Raw genomic sequence first — 26,061 nt, 5'->3', positions numbered from 1 at the left:
CAGGCCTTTGATTTTCCATGACTGCAGTCCAATCATGTTTTCACTCTGCTAGATGTAGGCTCTATATATAGCACTTGTCTTTGTTTTTTATCACACATAAAGTATTAACGATGATATAGAGTTGGAAAGGTGTGGTGGGTAAAACGGCTGTGTTATATTTGGCACAGCCTTGTTGTAAGAACTCTGACTTACTATTGATGTGTACTGAAGGCTACAGGAGCTTGAATAGTAAAATAAGAGACTGTAAAAGCAGTTCAGGAGATGGTATGTGGTGTCAAAAGTCTGTAGGATGAGTTGTGAAGCTTCAAAGCTTTGTGTGTTAATTATGTACCTAATGCAAATTGATGACACATGTCTCTAATTGCTTTATTTCTACTGTCTGGCACCAAACACAGTTTTTTGCTTATTTTCCTTTGGGCTAGTACAACTGAGAAAAACCCATCTGTTTCAGATTTCCAATTATCTTGTGAATGAATGAAACATAAACATTTAAGGGATATTTGTTTTGTGGTATTCCCTTTTCGCAAGCTCCTGCCAGACTAATGCGGAGTATCTCACTTTGGACGCTAGCAAAAATCAACAAACCTCTTCTAACCACACACCCCTCGTCTCACGTGTTGACTTTATTTATGTTTAAAAGCAAAGATGTGAAATGAGAATGTGAGGAATTGTGCAGCACAGAAACACTCCTCTGCCTCTTATTAAACAGAACAAAGTCCGATTTACAGAAGTGATTTTTCATAGAAGTTGAAAACAGTTGTTTGGTTGTTAAGTACTGCAGGGTGTGTGTCTTTTCAGCCACGTCTTGCAAGGTCAACAAGTAAATGAAGAAACAAAAAGCAATTTCACAGAAGTGTCTTGAGAAATTGGCTATAAGAGTGTTTCCTCCCTGTGGCACAACAACAATAATAGAATAAAGAGATGAGTGACTTGGTTCCATAAACATTTAGGCCGTGTGCTCTGTCTATGTGTGTTCAGTGGGAACCATAAGCTTGAGTGGGCTTACTTAATGTTATTACCACTACCTCAACCCTTTGTTCCAAAAGTAAGCTACAGTATGTATGATGAACCTGTGAAAAGCATTTCATAAATACTTTTGACACTCCTGCCTTCTCTTCATGTACCCAGTCTCTTGACACTCTAACTGAGAAAGGATGCCTTGTGCCCAGTCATTAATAAGTCAGTGGAGGAAAAAAATGGTACGGTGGCATATCCTATCTATTGTGATATGAATTATTTTTTGGGTCTCACATGTGCAACTCTTGGTATTAAAAAGTATAGAGTTGCTTTATCGGCTCCCAGTAGAACCTACATATAAACTCGTGTCAGGACTAAAATCCGTATTTCTGAGAAGGCTGCGTGCGCTCCACTTTTAGTAGATCCACAAATTGAATAAATGGATTATGGTGTGCGTGTAATGCAATACCCATATAAAGCCAGAGCGATGCCTTCCTTCCTCTTGGAGGAAATAACAGGAAAAAGGTATCATGTGCTTACAGTATGTACCATATGTGTACGTGTCACATTTAGAGATGACGCTAAGCAGATTCCCCTACTGAATGCTGAAGCGGCGGCGGCATAATGGCGTGTTGAATGAGGCGTGTGCGTATACGTGCGCAGTCTGCTGCAGCATGGGACTGTGACAGCTGCCTGTCGCATCTAGGTCCCCGAGGAGGCTCAGCTCGGGGGTGGAATTTGCTCCCTCTGTGTGTATCAGTTTAACTATATTGATGCAAGGCGGCTTCTGTGTGTGTGTGTGTGTGTGTGTGTGTGTGGTTAAGATCCTCTTGCAGTAAACACCGAGTGTGCAGTCTGATTGAACAGCAGTCTGTCGTCCATGTAACAGCGATGGAACAAATCTCACTCTGATCTGTCTTACACAGTAGTATGTGGAGAGACAAGCTGATCAAAATGTAACATAGGCTGCTACATGCACACACTCACCCACACATGCGTGCACGCACGCACGCACGCACGCACGCACGCACGCACGCACGCACGCACGCACACACACACACACACACACACACACACACACACACACACACACACACACACACACACACACACACACACACACACACACACACACACACACACACAAAGCCGTGTCGGGCAGAAACCTCTTATCTCCATATGCTTTTTGTGTTTTTTCGTAAATGAATGCCGTACTTGATCATACTACAGCGTCAAGCAAAAGCATAAAAAATAGCAGATCCACAAGCTCAAAACGTGGCGCGAAGCGACACATTTTTTTTTTTTTATCCTGAAAAGTTACAGTTCTGGACATATGAGGTTTCCACCCAACAGAGACGATATCCTGTACAAAAAGAGAGCAAAAAACACAACACAACACAACACACACACACACACACACACACACACACACACACACACACACACACACACACACACACACACACACACACACACACACACACACACACGCACACACACCGTCTCTTCACTTACATCAGTGAACTAGTGTACCCCTTCCCATAAATCAAATCAAAGAGACTGAAGATTTAACCTGAAGTCACACCATACATCTATTTAGTCTATTTTTATGCTTGCACAAGTGCGCTCGCTGTTGCAATATCTGTCATATCAAGAACAGGCTTTTGCTATCCCAACTGAAGTGTTTCTTTCATTCTTTGTACATTATATTCTAACGGTAATCAGCCTGACTTGGCCTCACAATGTCATTCAGCATGGTTTACACTTTGTCATGCGACGGGGCCGGCGTGCCAACAATGGCGGAACTACAATCTCACAAAGTGTTGCGATGTGATGCTTTATGAGCTTGTAAATTGGCTATTTTCGGCACGTCACACCATCGTACGATGGAGTATAAATTATGCATTAGCTCTGGTGTGGTATAGTAGAGTAGACAGTACAGTACACCATCACATTAATGACTAGATACAGTTCCGTCTGTTCTTCAAGGTCTATACTGGTGGTTTGGCATTATGTTTAGCCCTCTGACTACACCTCACAGCATATGTAACGTTAACTTCGTCCATTTTCCAAAACATACAACCATGTGTTCTGTTAAATCTTTTAATTCACACTTTCAGTTGATAAACCCACCTTAGAATTCTCTGCTTCTCCCAGCTTATCAGCAGGGAAAAGTCTTGGCCATTTGAATTTAATCCATAAAATCGATTGTTTCTCCAGGGTACTATTTTCGGCACAGTCTTGTCAAAACATTTCATGCTTTGAAGTGTATTAAAATGCAATGATAAGGTAACTTTGACCCCTCACTGGATTGCCTTGCTTTAAAGGACCATTTAACGTAGAGAAGCCAAAGAGAGAGGCTGTTGAGAAAGTGCAGGAGACGTGCTGAGCAAATAGCCTCGAGACTCTTTCGATTTTTTTTTGTATTTCTTTCCTTCTCACTAATGTTGTCATGTATATTTCATTTGCTCTGTTACAATTCATTCCATCTATTTCCATGCCTCATGAGGATGCAAATGTTTCTCTGTGCCCTAAATCTAGCCTAAAGCTCAGAGTGTTACGCCACACACACACTCGCCCCCATTTCCTCTAATTATTTATTACAGCCCCAGGCAGTGTGCAGGCTTGCCTTTTCAAATCAGACGATGTTATTCTCCAGACAGAGAATAAATAAAAAGAAGTACAGAGAGTCTGACATTCTAAACTAACACGTGGATGTTGGTCAATGCGATGTCATCTGCTTTTCCATCAACTGCATAGGCTGGTGTTACTGAAACAGTGTATGTTGTGCTTACTGACATCTGTACATACAGTAGGTGTGCACAAGCCCAGGGAGAAATTGCATAAGATGTGAGGATGCTGTATTTCTTCAACATTTCAAGCCTTGCATCAGTGTAGAACGGAGCCTTGGACTGGTAGGTAGACAGAAAAAAAGAAAATATATATGTACATTTTCCCATGTGTTAATTTAGCCATTTTATTTGTCAGAGATAAATTGACGCTAAGGTAGCTGAAGAGTAGCACGGTGAATCGCCTGTCTTCCACGGCTCAACATTTGAAATAATGAGGGAGTGTGTTTGGGGTTGACCTTTAGGGTCAGCGGGTGGCTGGCCATTTGATCCCAGGACATGATCTCACTGACCTCTGCCAAGCATCCTTTAGCAATGATTTATCCCGTGGCTGACGCATGGACCCGCACACCACCACCACGCCCCCACCCTCCCGCTGTTTGTGTGAAGAGACCGCCTTTGTCCCTCACACAGTGATGGGGAGGACAGTGCACAAGATTAAGTGTGAAGTGTGTGTGTGTGTGTGTGTGTGTGTGTGTGTGTGTGTGTGTGTGTGTGTGTGTGTGTGTGTGTGTGTGTGTGTGTGTGTGTGTGTGTGTGTGTGTGTGTGTGTGTGTGAGAGAGAGAGAGTTGAGTGTTGGGGGAGGTGTAAAGCCTGATTTATACTTAATGTCGTGCACCAAACATAGCCGAGCTACAAGCTCACAACTGCAAGCTTGTAGATCTCGCTATTTTCGGTGCAAAACACAATGTGCATACAAGTATAAATCGGGCATAACTCGTGCCATACTCGTACAACTCTCCCCACCACATTTTTCCAGTTTAATTGTATTTGTTTGTTTGGCTTTTTCTTTTCTTTTTTTTGCTCCTTTCAGCTGTGAATGGAGCTCTACTCCTCTGAATGAGAATGAGACTTGAAAAGGAAGATCTGCCTCCCGTGACTAGCTGCATTAAGCCTGATTTACACTTAGTTGTGTGCGGGTGTCACGCACCAAAGTTAGTCGATCTACAAGCTCACAAGCTTGTAGATCGACTATTTTCGGTGCGTGACACCCGCACACAACTACAGTAAGTGTAAATCAGGCTGTAAGCGTTTCTTGGAGCACAATTACTCTTTACTTAATCAACTGAAGAGAGTTAATTTTGAACCGTAACGGTTAGATGAATTGCAAGGAAATGAGAGTGGATTTAAAGAGGCAACATCGCTGATTGACATTACACTTTAACCCCGGTGTCCCTATTTTGGGCATGTCATTATATTGTCAGAAATAGCCCAGAAATATTAAGAAAATATAAAAGATAGTGCTCTAAAAACACCCACTCTACTTCTTCTATCTCGCTCTCACCTGTACTTAGCCCTATGTTTTATCACTTTATTTTCTACTCAGACCCAATCTCCATTCTCCACCCTTCTCTCTCTCTCTCTCAAGTCTGATTGAGAGTGAAAATGAAATAGAAGCGGGAGATCAGGTGGGAAGATGAGGAATCAATTAGGGCTGGCCCAGGGCATCATTATGCATTCACACTCCCCCAGTGGAGAAAGGCCCAGTGGCTTGCTACAGAATCAATAGCAATCAAGACGTGTGTGTGTGTGTGTGTGTGTGTGTGTGTGTGTGTGTGTGTGTGTGTGTGTGTGTGTGTGTGTGTGTGTGTGTGTGTGTGTGTGTGTGTGTGTGTGTGCGTGTGCGTGCGGGGGGGGGGGGTCTATGCTTGTGTTTTATTGTGTGATTGTGTCAAATGGGAATGTGTCATTGGCCAGTAGAGAAAATCTGAGCAGATCTGCTATTCCATTTGTGATGTGTGTGTCCACCATCTTTATTCAAAGACTCATCAGATTAGACCCAAGATCAAAAGGCTGACCCACAATCCCCCATTTAGGCTCCGTTCTGAGCTATTTAATAGGCTGCTGCACTGCAATCTGTGAGATGGATTAGGCCAGGCTAGCTTATGCAACTGGCATTGGAGTCTTCATCGATTTAAGTCCACGTCTAAGTCTTTTATAGAGAATCCACGTCCTCCCCCTTAGCCCCATGCTGACTTCTGGTTCATCTGCTACACTTCAAATTTGGTGTCTAGAGAGAGCCTTATTAACACAAAACCCACCTGTGTTCATGAAGCGTCAAAACTAGCAAATTTGACTGCTAAAGCTAAGCACAGTCTTTCTGAACGGCATTCGCTTCTCTGACTCTTTTTTTCCCATCTCTGCTTCCATTCCAGCCTTGCAAGAATAGTGTGCTCGCTTCCCATGGAAATTTCATTTCACAAATCAAACCTCCTAATGTGATTTAATGACCCCTGTCAGTTGATCTGGATAGACGGTGACTTGCCAATCCAATCACCAGTTGGCAATCAGCTCTTAACTAAGCTATTCCTGATAGAGTGAGCTTTCTCTTATGGATTCGTAGCTCATGAATGCTTCCCCCAGTGTTTCTGTTAATGCTACTTGACAATCAAGTAGCATTCACTCACAACATGAGTGAAAATTGTGCTTTTTTCTCGTTTCTGTGTGTGCATTTGTGTGCATTTGAACACTGAACAATGAAGGCCACATTTCTGCTTTGTTTCTATAGAATTTCTCGAGTTAGTTTATGTAAAACAGCAGATTGATAAGGTAATGCAGTATTGTTGCTACAGTACCTCACTGTGATGTACAAGGACAGAACAGGCCACTCGCTGAAAACAATGTAATTTTCTAACATTTCTACATAGAAATAGAATTTATACAAATGTATGCATTTATGAGTAGATGGAAAGAGTGGTGTTGGATTGGTTTCTTTTTTTTTTTAACACAACTTAAACAGATGTTAATACATATGTGAGTGGGTGTGTGGCTGTGTAAACACTGTATGAATATTTTTGCCTATGTGAGGGCATGTTTGCTTGCATGCCAGTGTGTGTGTGTTTTGTATGCGTTGTATGATCAACAGTGTACAATGAAGTTCGCTCTACGCACGCACGCACGCACGCACACACGCACTTTTGAACAAAAGAGGATTTCCAAAGAAGTACTGCTTGCCAAAAAAGGTGTGAAATGCAGACTTGCAAAGAAAATAATTCCAAGGCACTCCGTCTCAAGTGAAAAAAATATATAAATGTATTTAGAGCAAGGCAAATGAGTATGACCAACGCGTTTCGACCTAGAAGGTCTTCATCAGGGTCCCCAGAGACCCTGGTGAAGAAACTCGTTGTTTTTTTATTATTATTTTCTTTGCAAGTCTGCATTTCACACCTTTTTTGGCAAGCAGTACTTCTTTGGAAATCCTCTTTTGTTCATATGTACCTACCTGTGTCACCAAAGAGCACCTATCAGAGCCACTGAATGATCCTTGCAGCGCTTCTTTTTTTCTCTTTTTAAGCTACATTTTTTGTCCATTCATCTAATTCTCAGCATCTTCTCTTTCTTTCTTTTTGTGCAGTTCCCCCTCAGATTGTCGTTCGACCGCGGGACCAGATCACAGGCCCAGGGCGCACGGTAACCTTCCTCTGTGGCACTAAGGGCAATCCTCCGCCTGCAGTTTTCTGGCAAAAAGAAGGCAGCCAGGTAAGAGAAACCTCAGATGTTGTTTACTTTAAGAACCATTGCTCTACCATACCAGATTGGTTAAAAGAACATTTTATTCATTAAAACGTGTCCCAGATTGCAGCACAACGGTCCTGCTAGTGGGCCCCCATTACGTCTAGGTGTCATTCTTGACATGCTTAGTAGTGTTGGGGAAGGTTGTGCTGAAAAGTTAAATGTTTAGAAAAAATTACCTTACTTTCACCAGCATTACTTTCAACGTACATCATTTGTCCTTGGGAGGCATTCTTATGTAGTGTGGTGGTCTACTGCAGCAGGCTGCCTGCATCTCCTCTGGCTGTCAGCTTCTTGGCTCTGTTAGTGTTAACATTGCATCGTGTTGCTGTCATGCTCTGCTTTCTTTCTGAGGAGCAGCAGAGTGCCAGGCTGTCTCACACACACACACACACACACGCACACGCACACGCACACGCACACGCACACGCACACACACACATACGCAAGCACACAGTTACACACTCGTATATTTGTTATTGTCAATACAAAAGGTTATTTACGAGTGTGTGTGTGTGTGTGTGGGTGGGTGGGTGGGTGTGTGTGTGTGTGTGTGTGTGCGCGTGTGCGTGTGCGTGTGTGGGTGGGTGTACAGTAAAATTACTCTGAGAGGGTACAAATGTCACCAAATGGACCATTTGGTGACATTTGTACCCTCTCAAAGTTACAAATGGAGGATTTTCCAGAGAGAGAGAGGAGAGAGAGGAGAGAGAACCCAGTGAGTGTGTGTGATAAGCATTGCAGCCTGTAGGAATGTGGTGAAAGGCCTGATAGGTGTGCGTGGGAGCCTGGAGCATGGCTCTTAGGGATAGATTAGAGAGACGAGAGATCGAGGGCGGCAGAATGTGAGTGGGAGAGAGGGAGAGAGAACAGGAGTGGAGGAGAGCGATAAATAGGAGAAAGATGTGGGAGAGGAGGAGGAGGAGGTGTGTGGGAAGCCGGGTGGCTGGCTAGGAGTCAAAGGGATGCTGGTTCGATGACGGAACTGGCCAATACTGCATGCATATGCATGCACTGCATAGGGGCGGCAGAGGCTCAGTTGGTAGAGAGGCTGTTTTAGAACTGTACGGTTCCCGGCCGGTTCGACACACAAATCCAGGTGTGAATGTGTGAACGCACATTGTAAAGGGCTTTAGGTGAAGGCGCTAGAAATCCAGACCATACACAAATACAGTGCAGATGGGGAACATTTATATCTCCTCTCCTCTGTCACACTATGTATTTTCCTTGTTCCCCTGCTCCTCGCCCCATCCCGCCCCCTTCTCTAAAACAAGCCATTTTAGGGAACAGTAGATCAAATACTGAATCTCCCCTCCCCCAATGAAAGCCTGATGTGCGTGTGCGTGCGTGCGTGCACCTGCGTTGTGTGCTGAAATGTACGTGTGTGTGTGTATGAGTGTGACGATAATCCCTTGGGTTCTCAACCAAACCTTCTGCATTAGGTAGCATGCACTTGTGTGCACGCACGCACGCACGCACGCACGCACGCACGCACGCACGCACGCACGCACGCACGCACGCACGCACGCACGCACACACACACACACACACACACACTAAGAGATATAAGGCAGGTATCCATTTCTCACAGTGCAGTGCGCTGTCATTGTGATACTGTCTGTTGATAAACGTCTCTGTCCTTCAGCAGACATCCATCATTCCTCTGCCTCTCTCTGCAATATCAACACAACACTACAGAGCAATATTCATTCTTTGTAGAATATGAACCCATTGACCATATTCACACAGCGGCCATTTTTTATCTCGGAAACCTCATCCCCTGAGTAAACTTCTTTGGGGCTTTGTATCTTCCAAGGTCAAAACAGGCAATTATAGAGTGTAATAGATATAAGTGTACTGTAGGGAGTTTGATACTTTTAAAATAATTCATTTTTGGTACATTGCACATTGTGTGAGACTAGAGTAGTCTTAAGAGGACATGTGGAGAATGTGCTGGAAAGAAAATCTATCTTGAATTTTTAGTACCAGACAGGCTTTTTTTGTGTCAATATACTGTAGATTGTGATTCAGTTAAGTCCAGTTGTTGGTTCTTTTCAGGGCTGTGTTGAAAGTTAGAAGCAAAATGTATCGTTTGTTTGGACATTTTAATGGCCCACATGCTGTATATAACGGTGTGTTGAAAGTGGCATGTTTGCTCCCCTAAGTCTAATTCATACTTTGTTGTACAATGGTGCCGTTCACTGAAAATGGCCGATCTGCCAATTCAGAAGGCAGTGTGACGCCTTGTGAGCTGGTAGATCTGCTATTATTCGTCGAATGACAAGGTCATACAATGAAGTATGAAACAGGCTTATGTTTCCTTTGAGGCCTGCGTGCATGTGTTAGTTGCCAAGGCGGTATTGCAGAATGATTTGCCTCATCTCACTCAGTGAGTTTAAGGATTGAAGGAAGGATTGGATGAATGTACTGTATACACTAGTATTATCGAGTGAACATGTCAAAATGAGTGAACGAATGCATTACATTATGAATAAGTTGGCGTGATTTGGGTTGCACCGTGTTCAAATCACTTTTGTCATGACTCGGATGAATGAGCTCTCAACATAATAAATTGCTCTGTGGTCTCGCCCCTCTCCAGATCCTGCTGTTCCCCATTCAGGAACCGGCCCAGTCGGGTCGTTTCTCAGTGTCTCTGAGTGGAGAGTTGACCATCACCGAGGTTCACACCGAAGACTCAGGTTATTACATCTGCCAGGCCATCAGCGTGGCTGGCAGCATCCTCACCAAAGCTCTGCTGGAGGTGGAGAGTGGTAGGTACACACTCACATGCAGGGTAAAAACATGAAAGTGACATCGGTTTAACAACTTAAACAAATACTTTGTTGTATGTCAAATAATGACAATAGCCTGATCTACAAGCTCGCAAAGCAATGTGTGAGCTTATAGATCTGCTTTTTAAATGCAGAGAATACAGACACTAGGGTTCATGTGTTTAATGAAACTGTAATGGTTGCATTTAAAAATATTTCATTTAGTGGGTATAAATGATGTTGTTGCCACACACTCTTGATAATCAGTTGCTACAGTTGGGTTTTTGTAAAGCAGTGTAATCACTTCCTGAATTGAGCTAATTTAAGTTGTTCCTTAACATTATAATGAATATTTGCTTATTCAATTATTATTAATAATGTTATTATTAATTTATTTAATGACAAATCTTTTACTATCGTCACTTTATTAAACCAGATATCTGATTAACATTAGCTAATAGTATAATCCCTCACTATTTAGATTGAGATTTATTCTTCTCCCTGTTTATGCCCACGCACAAACCCAAATACATGGGGGAATCCGTTGAATCCGCTCTAATTTAAAATATCCTCCCCTCAAATGAACAAACAGCAGGAGGCCTCATCCTACGTAATCAAAAGCGACACGTGCTGACAGCGCAATGCAAATAACCCTGCCACAACATATGCTCTGCATGCCGCTGCCCTCCCAATCAGGGAATAGATAACGCTTTACTTTAGACACATATGCATCTCCTGTACATTTACTTTATTGCTTTAGCTGCACACATCGGAGCCTGGTGTACTGTGTTGCATACAGTAGTATAGTAGTTAAGTATGCTGAACACGTGGCTGTAGACGACTGCTCGATGGAGGAAGAGTGGCTTAAATATTGATCTGTGATAGAATCACTTGCTTTTATTCAAGTGCAAACCAATTATAAAAATGTTTAAACTCTTTTGACTTTCTTTTCTTTGCCATCTATGACTTATCTATGACCACAAATTATTTTCCTAATCTTGAGAAGCGAGCATCACTACCGTGTTGCCTTCATGTAGCTTACACATGGACGAGGCTGTTTCAGAATGGTCGTTTATGAGTTTAAAGAGAAAAAGTGTGGTTCAGCATGCTAAACCTATAACAATTACACTCACCATGGCCTTGGTTTATTGTCACTAAATCTGCCTCACTAGTGGCCCAGGCTAAGTGATCACTAGTAGAATTTGGATGTGGTTGCACTGTTGTATATAGCCCAAATGGCGTAGTCAAAGAAAGAGCACACACTATTAATAATTAATTTTCCTTTTCATACAGTATTTAGTGAGGCTTAGGCTCTGGTGGGGATTTCATTAATCTAGAATAGATTCCCCCAGTCTATCAATTTGTATCTTTACTGAGTTTCATGTCTCTCTGTTGCAGTTTCATTGCTACAAATCGGAGCATTGAAACTGGATAGAGAATAATCAAAATATTTGGCTTGTCAGTGGTTTATTATTTTGTTCTTTTCCACTATGCACACAGTCATTGGAATCGATTGTAATGTCTAGACAAACAAGTAATTAAATATGCAACGAATCTGTGACATAATTATTAGACCATAACATCTCCATGTGTTAAAAGATGAAATAAAAATGTCTACCAAACAATGACTCGAAATATAATAGACAATAAAGGATTACTCAGAAAATAAAATTAAAGTAAATCACGTTATACTTGTGTGAGTGAAGAAACATGCAATGCACAGTGAAGTGCACTAACATAAACTTTTATACATACAGAACATATGACCTATTTTTGAGCTTGTGTTTCTAATCTAGCTACTGTAGATTCTAGGTGTGTCTGACATTTTACAAGATCTATAACAAACAAAACCTGTAGAAACAGTGGGCTGACCGTACATACTGTATGGCCATTGACAGATGAAATAGAAAGGGTTCAAATGTGATCTTTTAGCTTAAATCTCAGTTTCAACCTTACCTGATTTACTCTGGCAGTCTGACATTTTACACCCCTCTCTTTCCAGCACCTTCAGATCGAGTCCCTCCCATTATCCGCCAGGGCCCAGCCAATCAAACTCTAGCTCCGGGTTCCACCGTCCAATTACAGTGCCACATCATGGGCAACCCCCTGCCCAGCATTCAATGGGAAAAGGACGGCCAAAGGATCCTAGGAAGCGATGGGAGAATCAGTTTGATGGAAAACGGCACCTTCCAAATCACTAACCTACAGGTATTTAAACGAGAGGCCATCGATATTATTATTGTCTCCATTTCATATCCTCCACAAATACAATTGTCGTGAAAGTAAACGCTTAACTTGGCAGTACATTCCATTTTCCCTCACCATTCCCCCAAAGGTCCTTATATGAAATAGTGTTCAATTACACCTGTGGCAAATTGCCTCTCCCACACACTGGCAATATCCAGTGATATTTGCTTTGGATTGATTCACTGCATATTTGTATGCTTTCCCACAGAAGACAATATAATTCATATTCCAGACATGTCATCGAAATTGATCTGTGATCTATTTGCACATCACGCGGCATGCCGCATGCAAGTCGAATGTACACACACACACACACACACACACACACACACACACACACACACACACACACACACACACACACACACACACACACACACACACACACACACACACACACACATGATGCTCCACATGATGAGAATCTTTTGATGTAGCAGCGGGGGAAAGTTAAAAAGATAAACGGCTGGGGATTTGTAAGCCTAAGCTCCACCAATAGCTGATCTACAAGCTCACAATGCGACTGTGTGAGCTGTGTGAGCATTGTGAGCTTGTAGATCAGCTATTTTCGGTGTGCGACACCGACGCGCAGCTACGTATAAATCGGGCATTTGGGTGGTATGTGAATAGTAGCAAAAAATAAACCAACAACCGCGAATCAAAGGCACAACAGTGATGCATGATTGCCATGATAATGAGCAAAGATGGCCATTAGCGGTCGTTAACGCCAGCTTACGCCATGCTAATGAAATCTGCGCTGCTCAGAATTCCCCCTGGATAGAATGCAGCACCTGAGGTCGCGAGAGCATCGGTGAGCCTTGAGGAGGCTTACATATTAATTGATTGTGGGTTCCCAATGATTAACGATCACCGTGGCTTTAATTAAATCCTTGGAACGTTACTCAGGTGGGGGGGAGAGGAGAGAGGAGAGATGGGAGAGAGAGAGAGAGAGAGAGGGGAGAGAGAGAGAGAGAGAGAGAGAGAGAGAGAGAGAGAGAGAGAGAGAGAGAGAGAGAGAGAGAGAGAGAGAGAGAGAGAGAGAGAGAGAGAGAGAGAGAGAGAGAGAGAGAGAGAGAGAGAGAGAGAGAGAGAGAGAGAGAGGGGGGTGTGGAACAAATTGAGAGGGGAGAAAGAGAAGAACCAGATGAACAAACTAAATCTTTTACGCAACAATTTTATGTGACAGTTCTGCTACTGAGCAGTATTAGTGGATAAAGTCAGATTTTCACTTGGTTACAAATCGTGTCTCGCACCGTAAATAGGCGATCTACAAGCTCACGACGTGTCGCGTTGCGACACGTCGTGAGCTTGTAGATCGGCTATTTACGGTGCGAGACATCTGTGCTCAATTAAGTATAAATCAGGCGTAAGAGGCATTTCATCTGTGATATTATGCAGGGAAGCAATCTCTCGCAACATTGCACCCTAGCATTCAATTTCACCATGTACAGTAAACTATAGGAATGGAAAGAATGAAATCAAATGGAAAGAAGGATGGTTGCAATTTTGAGAGAGGTGTTTTTATTCTAACCGTGACATGCATGAAGCTAGCTTGCGGCTGTCACCCAATTTGAAACAAAAGTACATTGAAATTGTTGCTTTTTAAATGTTGTCGCTGTCAGGCAGAAACCTCCAAAAATCTCCATATTTCAACCTTTTATGTTTTTCCATAAATTAATGCCATATTTGTATTCTTTGATATGACAGTGTTTTTGCACTTTGGCTTTCATAAATATTTAACCTATGAAAAGTAGGAACTATTTTGTTATAGCATACTCTATGCTAATCAAGTGATATAACAACATTGGATCCATTGGAATACAGGTTCTTTTTTCCCCATTTCCACATACAAGGTTTCTGCCCGACAGCAACGGATCCTACACAGGATTGGGCTTTTAACTATGTTGAAACTTCCCCTGACGCAGCAGGATAAATGACCTCCATAGCCGAAGGCTAAAAAAGTGTAAACTATTAAAGCTAATCTCCTTTCACATTATGAAAAATGCAATATGGACAGGCCCTGTTTAAAGAAGAATTGCCAATATGAATAGGTGGACTTCATTTGGACCCCACCGAGTGGTGGGGGTGGTGGGGGTGGCGCAGTTCAGAGGGGCCCCTAGTGGGGGGACAGATGGCCTGTTTGTTCCTCCCTCCCTGGGACTGAGGAGATGCCATTACCCTGGGATCTCTGCCAGATACACACTATTGCTCTTCTTTACAAACAAGCAAGAAGACAGACGGAAATTGTGTGTGTGACTGTGTGTGTGTGTGTGTGTGTGTGTGTGTGTGTGTGTGTGTGTGTGTGTGTGTGTGTGTGTGTGTGTGTGTGTGTGTGTGTGTGTGTGTGTGTGTGTGTGTGTGTGTGTGACTGTGTGTGTGTGTGTGTGTGCTCATGCGTGTGTGTGTGTGTGTGTGTGTGTGTGTGTGTGTGTGTGTGTGTGTGTGTGTGTGTGTGTGTGTGTGTGTGTGTGTGTGTGTGTGTGTGTGTGTGTGTGCGCACGCGCGCGCGCGCGTGTGTGTGTGTGTGTGTGTGTGTGTGTGTGGTGGGGAAGTTAGACGGAGCAATGAGTAACAGACTGAGAAACCCACCTGGGGTGAGAGGAACAGAGGTACTGTAGTAGATTAGAGGATCGATCGAGGCTCAAGATAAGAGGGGAAAGGATCTTTTTTGTAAGATAGAAAAAAGTTGGAACACACCAAACTTTAGGAAAACCCCTTTTTGGGAAATATTCCAAGAAGTCTGAAAGAGTCCAAAGAAGGAGTAAACTTTGTATTGCTTCAACCGTCCCTCCTCGCTCTTCCGCTCTGCTCATCCATTTTTCAGCAATCTGTTTAGTGCAGCACCCAGGGCTGCCGGCCATGATTGATAGTCAGGTACCGGGCCGTTTACCCCCCCTTGCCCCCCATGCCAATTCTTCCTCCACCAATCAGACTCCACCATCTGGGGCCTTACTTACCGCCTCAAACAGATGCGCTATTGGCTAGCCCACGGGTCAGTTCAAGGTCAGAGCATATAGAAAGAGGGGACGGGCAGAGAGGGATGTCGTATGGGACCTAGAGTCACCTGTCCCGCGTCCTGCGGGACGCTCTGACAAGCCACTTAGGCTTGAGTAATTCCTCTGTCAGGGTTACTGATGACTTGGCCCACAGATACAGCAGAGGACAACAGCCAAGTGCACGTGGCTAAGTGAGGCATTAGTCACGATAGAAACGCACTGGTCTTTTCCCCCTTGTTTAATTTCTTCTTTTTTTTCTCTTCCTCCACCCCACATGCATTGGTGCTTTGCATAATGTATTAGGTTTTTGCATGAGAAAAAGTAAGGGCTGGCCGAAGTAAGTGAATAAGGGAAGATTGATTGTGTTTGTTTGTGTGTGTGTGTGTGTGTGTGTGTGTGTGTGTGTGTGTGTGTGTGTGTGTGTGTGTGTGTGTGTGTGTGTGTGTGTGTGTGTGTGTGTGTGTGTGTGTGTGTGTGTGTGTGTGTGTGCGTTATATTTATAAATGACTTAAAAAGGAAAGAGAATAACTGAGATAGTGATAGGACCACAATGGAACTTTTGTGACTTTTTTGTTATCCTTTTAGCCCATATGTCTGACGGTTTACATTTCTGACTAATAAAGTATTCAATCAATCAAAGTTGTAGTGTTTGTTAGAAAGAAAGAAAGAAAGAAGTGAGCTACAGTATGAATAAAAGTAGTGAAACTAAGATTAGTTGTAGTGTTTACAGTATATTTGGAAGAATCCCCGCAGGCTGTCAGCACCTGTGTCATGTAGAGAGTAGAGTCCCTGACATCTTCCACTGTTGTAAGCAATTTCACAGCCCGTCTAGCTCTTGGCCTGGCCCCCACAAATTTAATAGCTGGTCCCGGGGCATACACACGCACGCACGCACGCACGCACGCACGCACGCACGCGCGTGCACGCACGCACACACACACACACACACACACACACACACACACACACACACACACACACACACACACACACACACACACACACACACACACACACACACACACACACACACACACACACACACACACACACACACACTTATCACTCCTAATTACTCTACTTCAAATTGCCAACGCTGAATGCTAAGTAGGTCTAGCCTAGTATGAAACTCAGTCAGTGCCACAGACATTTCAAGGCCTGCTCTGGTTCTTAAAACGCTGTACTTTTATCTCCCCCTTTAACTCGCTAACTCTGCCATGAAAGAATCATAAGATTCAGAGACACCATTTACCAAAAAGAACGGGGAAAAAAGAACCTTGAATAGTAGATTCAAGAAGTTTTATTTGTCACTGATTTATACAGGTACAAGCTGCGAAATGTCGTTGGGACTTGTCCCACAGATTGTGCTACATACATATAACTAAATATTAAAACAAGATTAATATTTTGTTGGAAAAGAATGACAATAATGAAAATAATATAGTTTAACTGAATGTGTCTGTTTTTACAGCTGGTGAGACGTATAATAATGCATGTGTACTAATATTGTGAAAAGTGTTTAATGAACAAGTCCAATTGAAATTGTCATTTGAATACAACTGATTCCAAAGAGGAATAGTTTTCTATGTGTTGATAAATTCTGTCTGGCAAACAAAACCTACTGAGGTGAATATGAACACGTTGTTCATATAACCTTTTACTCACCAATGGTTAATGTTATGTAAATTCAAACACACACACACACACACACACACACACACACACACACACACACACACACACACACACACACACACACACACACACACACACACACACACACACACACACACACACACCAAAGCTAAAGACTCACACTTTGTTGTTGCTAGGAAACAGACTCGGGGATGTACACCTGCCTTGCCTCCAGCTCCAGTGGAGAGACGAGTTGGAGTGGCGTCCTTACAGTGAAAGGTAAAGAACTTCCTGCATGCATGATGAAGCACATCGCTGTTGGCCACAAACCCTGTATGTCCATATTGCATATTTTTATTTTCATATGTGAATGCCTTATTTCAGTGATTCTCAACCTGTTGGCCATGAGGATATTGCATGTGGGCCCCAAATAATTGGCAAAACACCGTGATTTTATTGATAATACTCAATAAATATTCATAACTCATTACATCGCTACAAGTTGTGAGCTTGTATAGACAGTGGTCCTTTAACCCATTCAATCCGGGAACGTGTCCACAAATGTCCTCTAAATCCTAACCGGTTTCTGAAAAACCTCTGTTGCTTTTATCAGTGGTTCTCAAAACAGGGACCCCCCAGATGCAAAACATCGAGTTACAAATGTTCGCTTTAAAAATATATGTTCAAAGATTTGCACACATTGTCACGATTTTTCCAAAATCACACCCTGTGTGAAGGAAGCGGTGCCTTTGGGGCGGGGCTTAACTCATTTCAGTTCGTCCCTATTGGTGGTCTGAGTCCACTTACCAAATTTGTACTTGGTAGCATGCTGCAAACTGGAATGATGGCTGTTTAAAGCCCAGCCAATGGGCAGACAGAGGGGGCGGGGCTTAAGTAATTACAGTTTGTCCCTATTGCTGGCTTTAGTCCATGTACAAAATTTGTACTCCATAGCATGCTGCGAACTTGAGTTATGGCTGTTTGAAGGCCAGCCAATGGGAAGACAGAGGGGGCGGGGCTTTAGCAATTCATGCTGGTCCCTATTGGTGGTCTAAGTCCACATACCAAATGTGGAGTTGGTGGCATGCTGCAAACTGGAGTTATAGCTGTTTAAAATCCCGTGCTCATACGGGCGCTGGGGGTCCCTGGACCCCTCTTTGATAACTTCATCAATTCATGCTTGTGCCTATTGGTGGTCTAAGTCCACATACCAAATGTGGACTTGGTGGCATGCTGCAAACTGGAGTTATAGCTGTTTAAAATCCCGTGCTCATCCCGTGCTTAAACGGGCGGACGGACATAACATACGCTGGGGGTCCCTGGACCCCTCTTTGATAAGCACTGGCACGTGTGGCCAATGAGAGGAGAGATGGCAGAGGCAAGCTCCAAGTCTGTGTGTGTGTGTGTGTGTGTGTGTGTGTGTGTGTGTGTGTGCGCGCGTGTGTTTGTATGTGTTGCTTCTTTGCCGTGCTCATCCCGTGCTGAAACCGCCGGACGGACGGACGGACATACAAAAGTCAAAAGCCACGTATAGAGCGGTTGGCACCGCTAAAAATAGTAGATCTACAAGCTCATAGCTATATGAGCTTGTATATCTGCTATTTTTGATTAGCCAAAGAAATGTAAAATGACACAGATGCTTTCCCGGATTGAATGGGTTAAGTACAGTGCTTGAGTAAATGTACTTACAGTAGCTACTTTCCACCACTACTCCTGACCCCACGTCTCTTACACGTTGTCCACCCAGAGAGTGCAGACCCGTCCGGCTCTCAGGCCATGGAGCCCTTCCAGCTGCCCGGTCCGCCGCACAAACCCGTGGTCACCGATGTGACCAAGAACACCGTCACTCTGACCTGGCAGCCCAACGCCCATGAGGGAGGGGCCGCCGTTACAGCCTACATCATCGAGGCCTTCAGGTGAGTCCACTCACGATCCATCCATCCAGTCAGACACATGTACGCACGCACACACACTACAATTATTTGAAAACCTTTCAAAAATTGCGACGTGTTGTGAGCTTGTAGATCTGCTATTTTCAAACATTTTAGTACTTTTGGTACTTTAAGTACATTTTGATACCAATACTTTTGTACTTTTACTGAAGTACATTTTAAATTCCGGACTTTTACTTGTAACAGAGTATTTCTGTATTGCAGTATTGATACTTTTACTTAAGTAAAATATCTGAGTACTTTTTCCACCACTGCACACACCCAATGACAAAACATAAATATACCGTTTCTCCCCAATTTGAAGTAAACAAGGATTATTGATTGAATTCGAGGCTGAAGTAATTATGGCTGTTGGAATTTACACCTACAGAGTAGACACACGCACGTACTCTAGCACGCACGCACGCGCTAAAACACACACTAACACACACACACACACACACACACACACACACACACACACACACACACACACACACACACACACACACACACACACACACACACACACACACACACACACACTAACAAACACGTACACACACTGACTGCATGCTGCTGGGTTCTGTGATGAATTAAAAATGCTAATGAATGCAGCAGAGCCAGACACACACAGAACTCCTAAGGCTAATGTCAGCTGAGAGGGAGTCCACCTCGGACCAATTAACCAGGAGAAGTCTGCAAGTTCTATCAGCATGCAGACGCACGGGTGAATAGACAAATAGATGGATAGGTAGTAGGGCTGGTGATGCGACTTCAAATCAATATCACTATTATTTCAAACGTTTGCCTTGATTATGATTAATGAATGATTATTCAAAAAGAAATAGTCAATTCGTTATTATATGAGGGGAAGAAATTCACGTCCATTATTATTAAATTAACGTACATGAGCAAGTCGGTTATCGGTTCTAAATATATTTTTGGTTAATTGCCCAGCCTTAAGAGGAGGAGGGATGGATGGAGGGAGGGAGGAAGATAGATGGTGAAGAAAGAGCTAGTGGGGGCCACAGATGGACTGTTCCCCTTTCACAGACAGGGAGAACCATAAGTGCTTATCAAATCCCTTCCCCTTTGGCCCCCACCTGGCCCTTTGGCAGTGGTTAGCAAGGGTCGCACAAATTGATTCTTTGCGGAGAGACTAGAGGAAAGCGAGGGGCTGTTTGCAATAACCTTCCTATGCCTGAGGACCTGTGGTGGAGTGTGGAGGAGGATGGGTGAGAGAGAGGCTTGGAGGGAGGTAGAAAGATGAGGGATGCAATGGTCTGTGTGGCTGCAGGCATAGAAATGTACCTCTTTCACCCTGGCTTGTGGCATCCCATTTTTTGGGATTATAGGCGAAAAAACAATTTAAATTTGTTCACAATGCATCACAGCACAATATATTGTGAAGTCTGTTATTTTCAAAATAATGTAGCATTTATTTGCGGTTAAGTGATTAACACCAGCCAAGCGCCAAATGTGGGTCCATTTTTCATTTGGCGTGTACGTTTCAGAAGCCAACCGACGAGTCAGCATTGATGGTTCTGCGCTTAACAAAATATCAGACTTGGTGGCTCATAGCACGGGTAACCTTCTTGCAACAAAATATCAGAATTGATTGTTCAGCATCAGCAAGATTTGTAAAAACAAATGTCAGCCTTGGTGGCTCATACTGTACAAAAGCACAAGTGAATGAACTTGATAGATCTCTTGTTAAACGTATGTAAACATACTGGTAATGTCTTACTGTGAACTGTTCCTGTGTTGATAGTGTTTGTGCTATATCTCCTGCATGTGCACATAAACGTTTAGACATAGTTAATGACACATAAATCTCCATTGTAATGCTTCTAATCTGAATCCTCCCTACAATCTGTTCTGACCACTGTTTTTATTCAACAACATAATGTGTTATTATGCAGACAAAATGCACGTATCGTATGATATACACACAAAAAGGCTGTGTACATACATTAGATTTTTCGGCGGGTAGAATTTTCATCTACTACCATAGTTTGGCTGGTGAGCTAAATAGTCAATGTCAGACACTGTGTGTGTATGTGCGTGTATGCATGCACGTGCATGTGCGTGAGTGCGTGATTGACTGTATAAACTACTACATTTAGTACCTTGTTAACATAAAAGATAATTAGATCATAGATTTACCATCCTCCCTCTCTTAGTCAGATCACACTCATCTTCTATTTTATGGCAACTCCAGCCTTTGTGTGTGTGTGTGTGTGTGTGTGTGTGTGTGTGTGTGTGTGTGTGTGTGTGTGTGTGTGTGTGTGTGTGTGTGTGTGTGTGTGTGTGTGTGTGTGTGTGTGTGTGTGTGTGTGTGTGTGTGTGTGTGTGAACCTCCTTTTTCTCAGCATGATAAAGTTCCCTTGGATGTAATGCATCTCTTTAATGTGAGTCTGGCACATTATTACATGACTATTTATGAGCCATAGAGCCTTTAACCCTTTGGCCTAATTGCGCAGGTCGGCAGTAAAGTCAGTTTTCTGCTGCCTCTGCTACCCTGGGGCAAAATTCAAAAGTACCAAATTGTCAGAGAGGCTTATTTAACCATTGTTTACTACACAAGACAAACTAATTCCTGTTGGAAAACGAGTGGGTGTGTACATGTGGAGCAAGTGTCAGAGGACCGAGAAGATGCTATCATTTCCTGTTTCCTGCTGACAGCTGTGCATTTTACAAGCTTCATTTCATTTTTCAACAAGAAAGCAAATTGTGTAATTTTGCAAAATGCATACTCTCCCAACTTTGTACACATCTGCCATTGTTTACCAGGGCTGTCACAAAGGCATAGCGGTAAGAAATAACTTGGGAGGCTCAAAATAGAACTCGTCATTGCCTAGAGATTTTTCAGCCACTGCTTAATTGCGAAGCAGTGCATCAAATCAGCATTGCAAAGCATCTTTGAGTGCAGGATTTAATGAGCATCACAATATAGAGTTGGCTAATGCACACACAGCCATGAGTTTGCTGTTGTTTATGAGTTTTCTCCTTGACAGAAAGTAATGAATACATTTCATTCCACAAACTCATATTCATTAGTTTGGGTTGAGAAAGCATTACTTTTAGCTGTTGTGCAACGATAGCACATTTGTTAAGCACTTACAGCCTATATGCTTTGTTGATCAGGCTCCCCCAGGGGTCTATACTTGGTCCCCTCCTTTGTTCCCTCTATGCCAAATGTCTTTGCCGAAAATAACCAATCTACACGCTCACCACATCTCACGTTGCAACGCGTTGTGAGCTTTTCGATCTGTGAATGTTTGCCTATTATGACATGCCCATAATAGGAACACTAGGGTTCATGTGGTTAGTCGTTTTTAATTCAGTAATGTAACGTTTTTTTCTCCCTCCTGTTCTAGCCAATCAGCGGGAAGCACGTGGCAGACAGTGGCTGACCTGGTCAAAATGGAGACACATACAATCACTGGTCTCTTCCCCAACACCATCTATCTGTTTATTGTTCGAGCTGTCAATGCGTACGGCCTGAGTGACCCAAGCCCCATCTCTGAGCCTGTTCGTACCCAAGGTCTGTATGCTACCCAGGTCCCCTCACACAGCAGACTGCACTAATATCCTTCACAGAGCCACACCGGCCCAGTCTCTCAAGACTCGCATAATTCACACGGAAGTCTTTTGCTATTATGCCATACTGAGGGGAAAGTTGGGGGGGGGGAAACTCCACCCCAACTTAATATGGTCAATTACTTATTTTGAGTGTTGTCGATTACTTCAGTCTGTTAAATGACTGAGGTAATTAAATGCAGTTAAATGGATGCACATGAGCAGTTTGGCAAATGCACTGTTTTAATGACTTGAAAACGTGTGATGATAAGAACAATTTAATGTATTTCAAATACATTTATTTCACCATAGTACATGCAAATAACTAACATCTCTATTGTCTTTGTTAAAACTCAAATCTTTTCTGAAACCGCTTTTTCGGATCACACAATGACATTTCCAAAATATTATGTTATTAAAGGATCAAATGTATGTGTGCCCACCAGATGTGAGTCCCACAGGTCAGGGGGTGGACCACAGACAGGTGCAGAGAGAGCTTGCAGAGGTGGCTGTCCAGATGCAAGAGCCCATCACACTGACTGCAACTAGCATAAAAGTATCCTGGACTGTAAGTACATTCTTATCATTTATCCTGTCATATAAGAGTCTCTCTCTTTCTCTCTCTCTCTATTTCTGTCACTCTCTCGCTCTCTCTCAACTCTACCCATCAACTCCTTTTCCTGTCCCTTTACCTTTATGTCCCACTCCTCCTCACCATGCCTCTTTGAATCCATCTCTTCACATCTCCTGTATGTCCCTGCCTGTGTCCTCCAGGTGGACCGTCAGTCCCAGTACATCCAGGGCTACCGTCTGCTGTACCGGCCCAGCGGGGGAACATGGCTCCTGCACGACATCAACTCACCCTCTGAGCGCAGCGCCATGCTCACAGACCTGCTGAAAGGAACTGAGTATGAGATCAAGATACGGCCCTATTTCGACGAATTCCAGGGCAAAGACAGCCGAACGTTGCTGGTTCGAACCCCAGAAGAAGGTACGGCGTTAGTAGGGTACACAGAGGGTATTTCCTGTGCTCTTTAACCTTTTGTTTCTCTTCACTCATTTTATTAAATCTGCCACAGAGAGGACACTACGGTTACATAAAATAACACTAGATGACTGAGTATTGACCATATCACATGGTGGCTATTTTGCTCTTATTTCATACTTGGGGTTTGGGAATCCCCACCTATGACGCAAAATGGCCTGTATGGTCATATGTACCATGGTAATTATGTACCGACCTTGCAAATGATCCTTTTTTACATTTTTTTATAGCCATATACTCAATAACCCACTTTATGACTTGTGTAATATGTTCAGTGTGTTTTTATGTCTTGGATGCTTACTCTCTCATCTCTCTCTCTCTCTTTAAGTGCCCAGCGCCCCTCCCCGAGGTGTTACTGTGGAAACAGTGAAGCTTAACAACACCTCCAGCATCAGTGTCTCCTGGGAGCCTCCGCCTGCTGAGATGCAGAACGGGATCATTCAGGAGTACAAGGTGAATACACAGTAAATACATGTTCGTTTGATTCTGAGAGTGTACAAACGTACAAATGTGCAAATGTCTTTGTTTGTACACTCTCAGAGTTAACCAATTAAACCCTCTAAACTTAGTAAACAGAACTTGAGTTGGCTCCGTACCAAATCTCTTTTCCAAAAATCAGTGGTGTCAGTACATTTACTCAAGTACTGTACTTAAGTCAAATGTTTTGGTATTTTTTACTTTACTGCAGTTTTTAGTGCTTTTACTTCTACTTTTACTTTTTACTCCACTACATCTCAGAGGTAAATATTGTACTTTTACTCCAGTACAATTATTTTAAAACTTTAGTTACTAGTTTCTCTAGATTTTGATTATTATTCCGAAACATACATTAACCCCTTCAGCCCTAAATACATTTCGGCCATTTGAAAATAGCCGATCTACAAGCTCACAATGCGACTTATGCATTGCGAGCTTGTAGATCGGCTATTTTCAAAGGATTTTTATACATTTGAAAACTTGTGAAATGGGACATTCTGAAAAATGAGTACTTTCTACTTCTAAGTAATTTTTGTTGGGGTTAACATGTCAAACATACAGTAGCATCTGAATCTAAACGTCAGTCTCTCTGTGCACCTGAACAGGTGTGGTGCGTGGGCAGTGCCAGTGACAACCAGACGCGGTACCACATTAACAAGACCGTGGATGGCATGGTGCAGTCCACGGTGCTGAAGGGCCTGATGCCGGGCGTCCTGTACCAGGTGGAGGTGGCGGCGGTGACCAGCGCCGGGGTCGGCACACACAGTCCACCCGTCTCCGTCCTCATCAGTGAGTTTGTCCACGCTGGATCCATGCCAGACGGAGAGGAATGATTCACTCAGTCCTCCTGAGAGAAGTCTGACTTTATTTGCCAAGAGCATCTCTCTTCAAAACTGAATTGGCAGAGATGCAGTGCTTTGAATAATGGACCATGCTGTCTCAAACATCCATTATTCAACATGTCTTTGGAATCAATTCAAGGCAATTTTATATTGCATTGATAAGAGAAAACCTTGTAAGCAAGGACACAGACATAGTTCTGTTTTATTTTTCCAACTTTTCTAACTTTTTAACATAACACAAATCCGACAATTGACCCAAATGTAGTTACTGTTACTGTATGTTATTATTTTATATTATGTTACATTACAGAACAGTACAGTAGTAGTTATTTAATTGGATGATCGGGAAGTTTAAAATTCCAAATGGACTGCAAAAGGACAGGCATTCTTACAATCTGAAGCAATAGTCTTTCACATTTGGGGGGTTGTCATATAAATAGTTTCTAGTTTGAATAGCTAACAGGTGCAATCTACAAGAATTACCGCAACATGTAAAACGGTCTGTTGTTTTGTCCTGTGTCCCCGTGCAGAGCTGCCAGCTGAACAAGCCACTATGCCAGGACGTGGTGGTGATGAGGATGAAGGTACAGAGGAAGGGAGTGTGAGCTTGGCAGAACAGATCACTGATGTGGTGAAGCAGCCAGCGTTCATCGCAGGCATCGGCGGCGCCTGCTGGGTGATCCTGATGGGTTTCAGCCTGTGGATCTACTGTCGCCGCAAGAAGAGGAAGGAGCTGAGTCACTACACCGCCTCGTTCAATTACACTCCTGCAGGTGTGGAAAAATCATTTGGCTGTTATGTAATATAATAACAAATATAATTTGTCTGTAAACATTATTTGGCACAGTTCTTCTGTTAATTGATCATGGCACCCTTTCATTCCAAATGCTTTGCACGGCCCATTCACACAGCTACTTCACAGACAGTATTATAGTGGCAGATATCTGAAAATTAAAAGGCATGAAAAACATAGAAAGCTTTTTCAGACTAGAATGTGAGCATCAGTTTAGAAATTAACATGATGTACATATTTATTTGGTAATTTTTGCTAGTCCTTTAGTAATGATCCAGTGTGTGGAGTAGCCATGTCAAATCTCATACCAGAAGGAAGCAGAATCAGAAATATATAAGTGTTTCAGATGCTAGATATAAAAATATATTAAATGTATTCATGTGTAAACATGTCATTTACCATAACAAGCTAACTGTAAC

At 43.0% G+C, this 26,061-nt stretch overlaps 1 protein-coding gene across 1 annotated transcript in view; it reads left to right on the top strand.

Annotated features, from left to right (window-relative positions):
- Positions 1-26,061, top strand: part of robo3 (roundabout, axon guidance receptor, homolog 3) — an 84,161-nt gene that overhangs the window by 47,081 nt on the left and 11,019 nt on the right. Inside the window, exons 7-17 of the mRNA XM_084075212.1 lie at positions 7,163-7,287; positions 9,920-10,091; positions 12,094-12,299; positions 17,167-17,248; positions 18,717-18,885; positions 22,284-22,450; positions 22,932-23,053; positions 23,260-23,476; positions 23,859-23,983; positions 24,613-24,796; positions 25,380-25,622. Of these exons, the coding sequence (XP_083931338.1) occupies positions 7,163-7,287; positions 9,920-10,091; positions 12,094-12,299; positions 17,167-17,248; positions 18,717-18,885; positions 22,284-22,450; positions 22,932-23,053; positions 23,260-23,476; positions 23,859-23,983; positions 24,613-24,796; positions 25,380-25,622 (1,812 nt within the window). The remainder of the gene's footprint in view (positions 1-7,162; positions 7,288-9,919; positions 10,092-12,093; positions 12,300-17,166; positions 17,249-18,716; positions 18,886-22,283; positions 22,451-22,931; positions 23,054-23,259; positions 23,477-23,858; positions 23,984-24,612; positions 24,797-25,379; positions 25,623-26,061) is intronic.

Source organism: Gymnoscopelus microlampas (genome assembly GCF_963454915.1).
Source record: "Gymnoscopelus microlampas genome assembly, chromosome: 12".
Lineage (NCBI taxonomy): Eukaryota > Metazoa > Chordata > Actinopteri > Myctophiformes > Myctophidae > Gymnoscopelus > Gymnoscopelus microlampas.
This window is presented reverse-complemented; position numbering and strand designations above follow the sequence as displayed.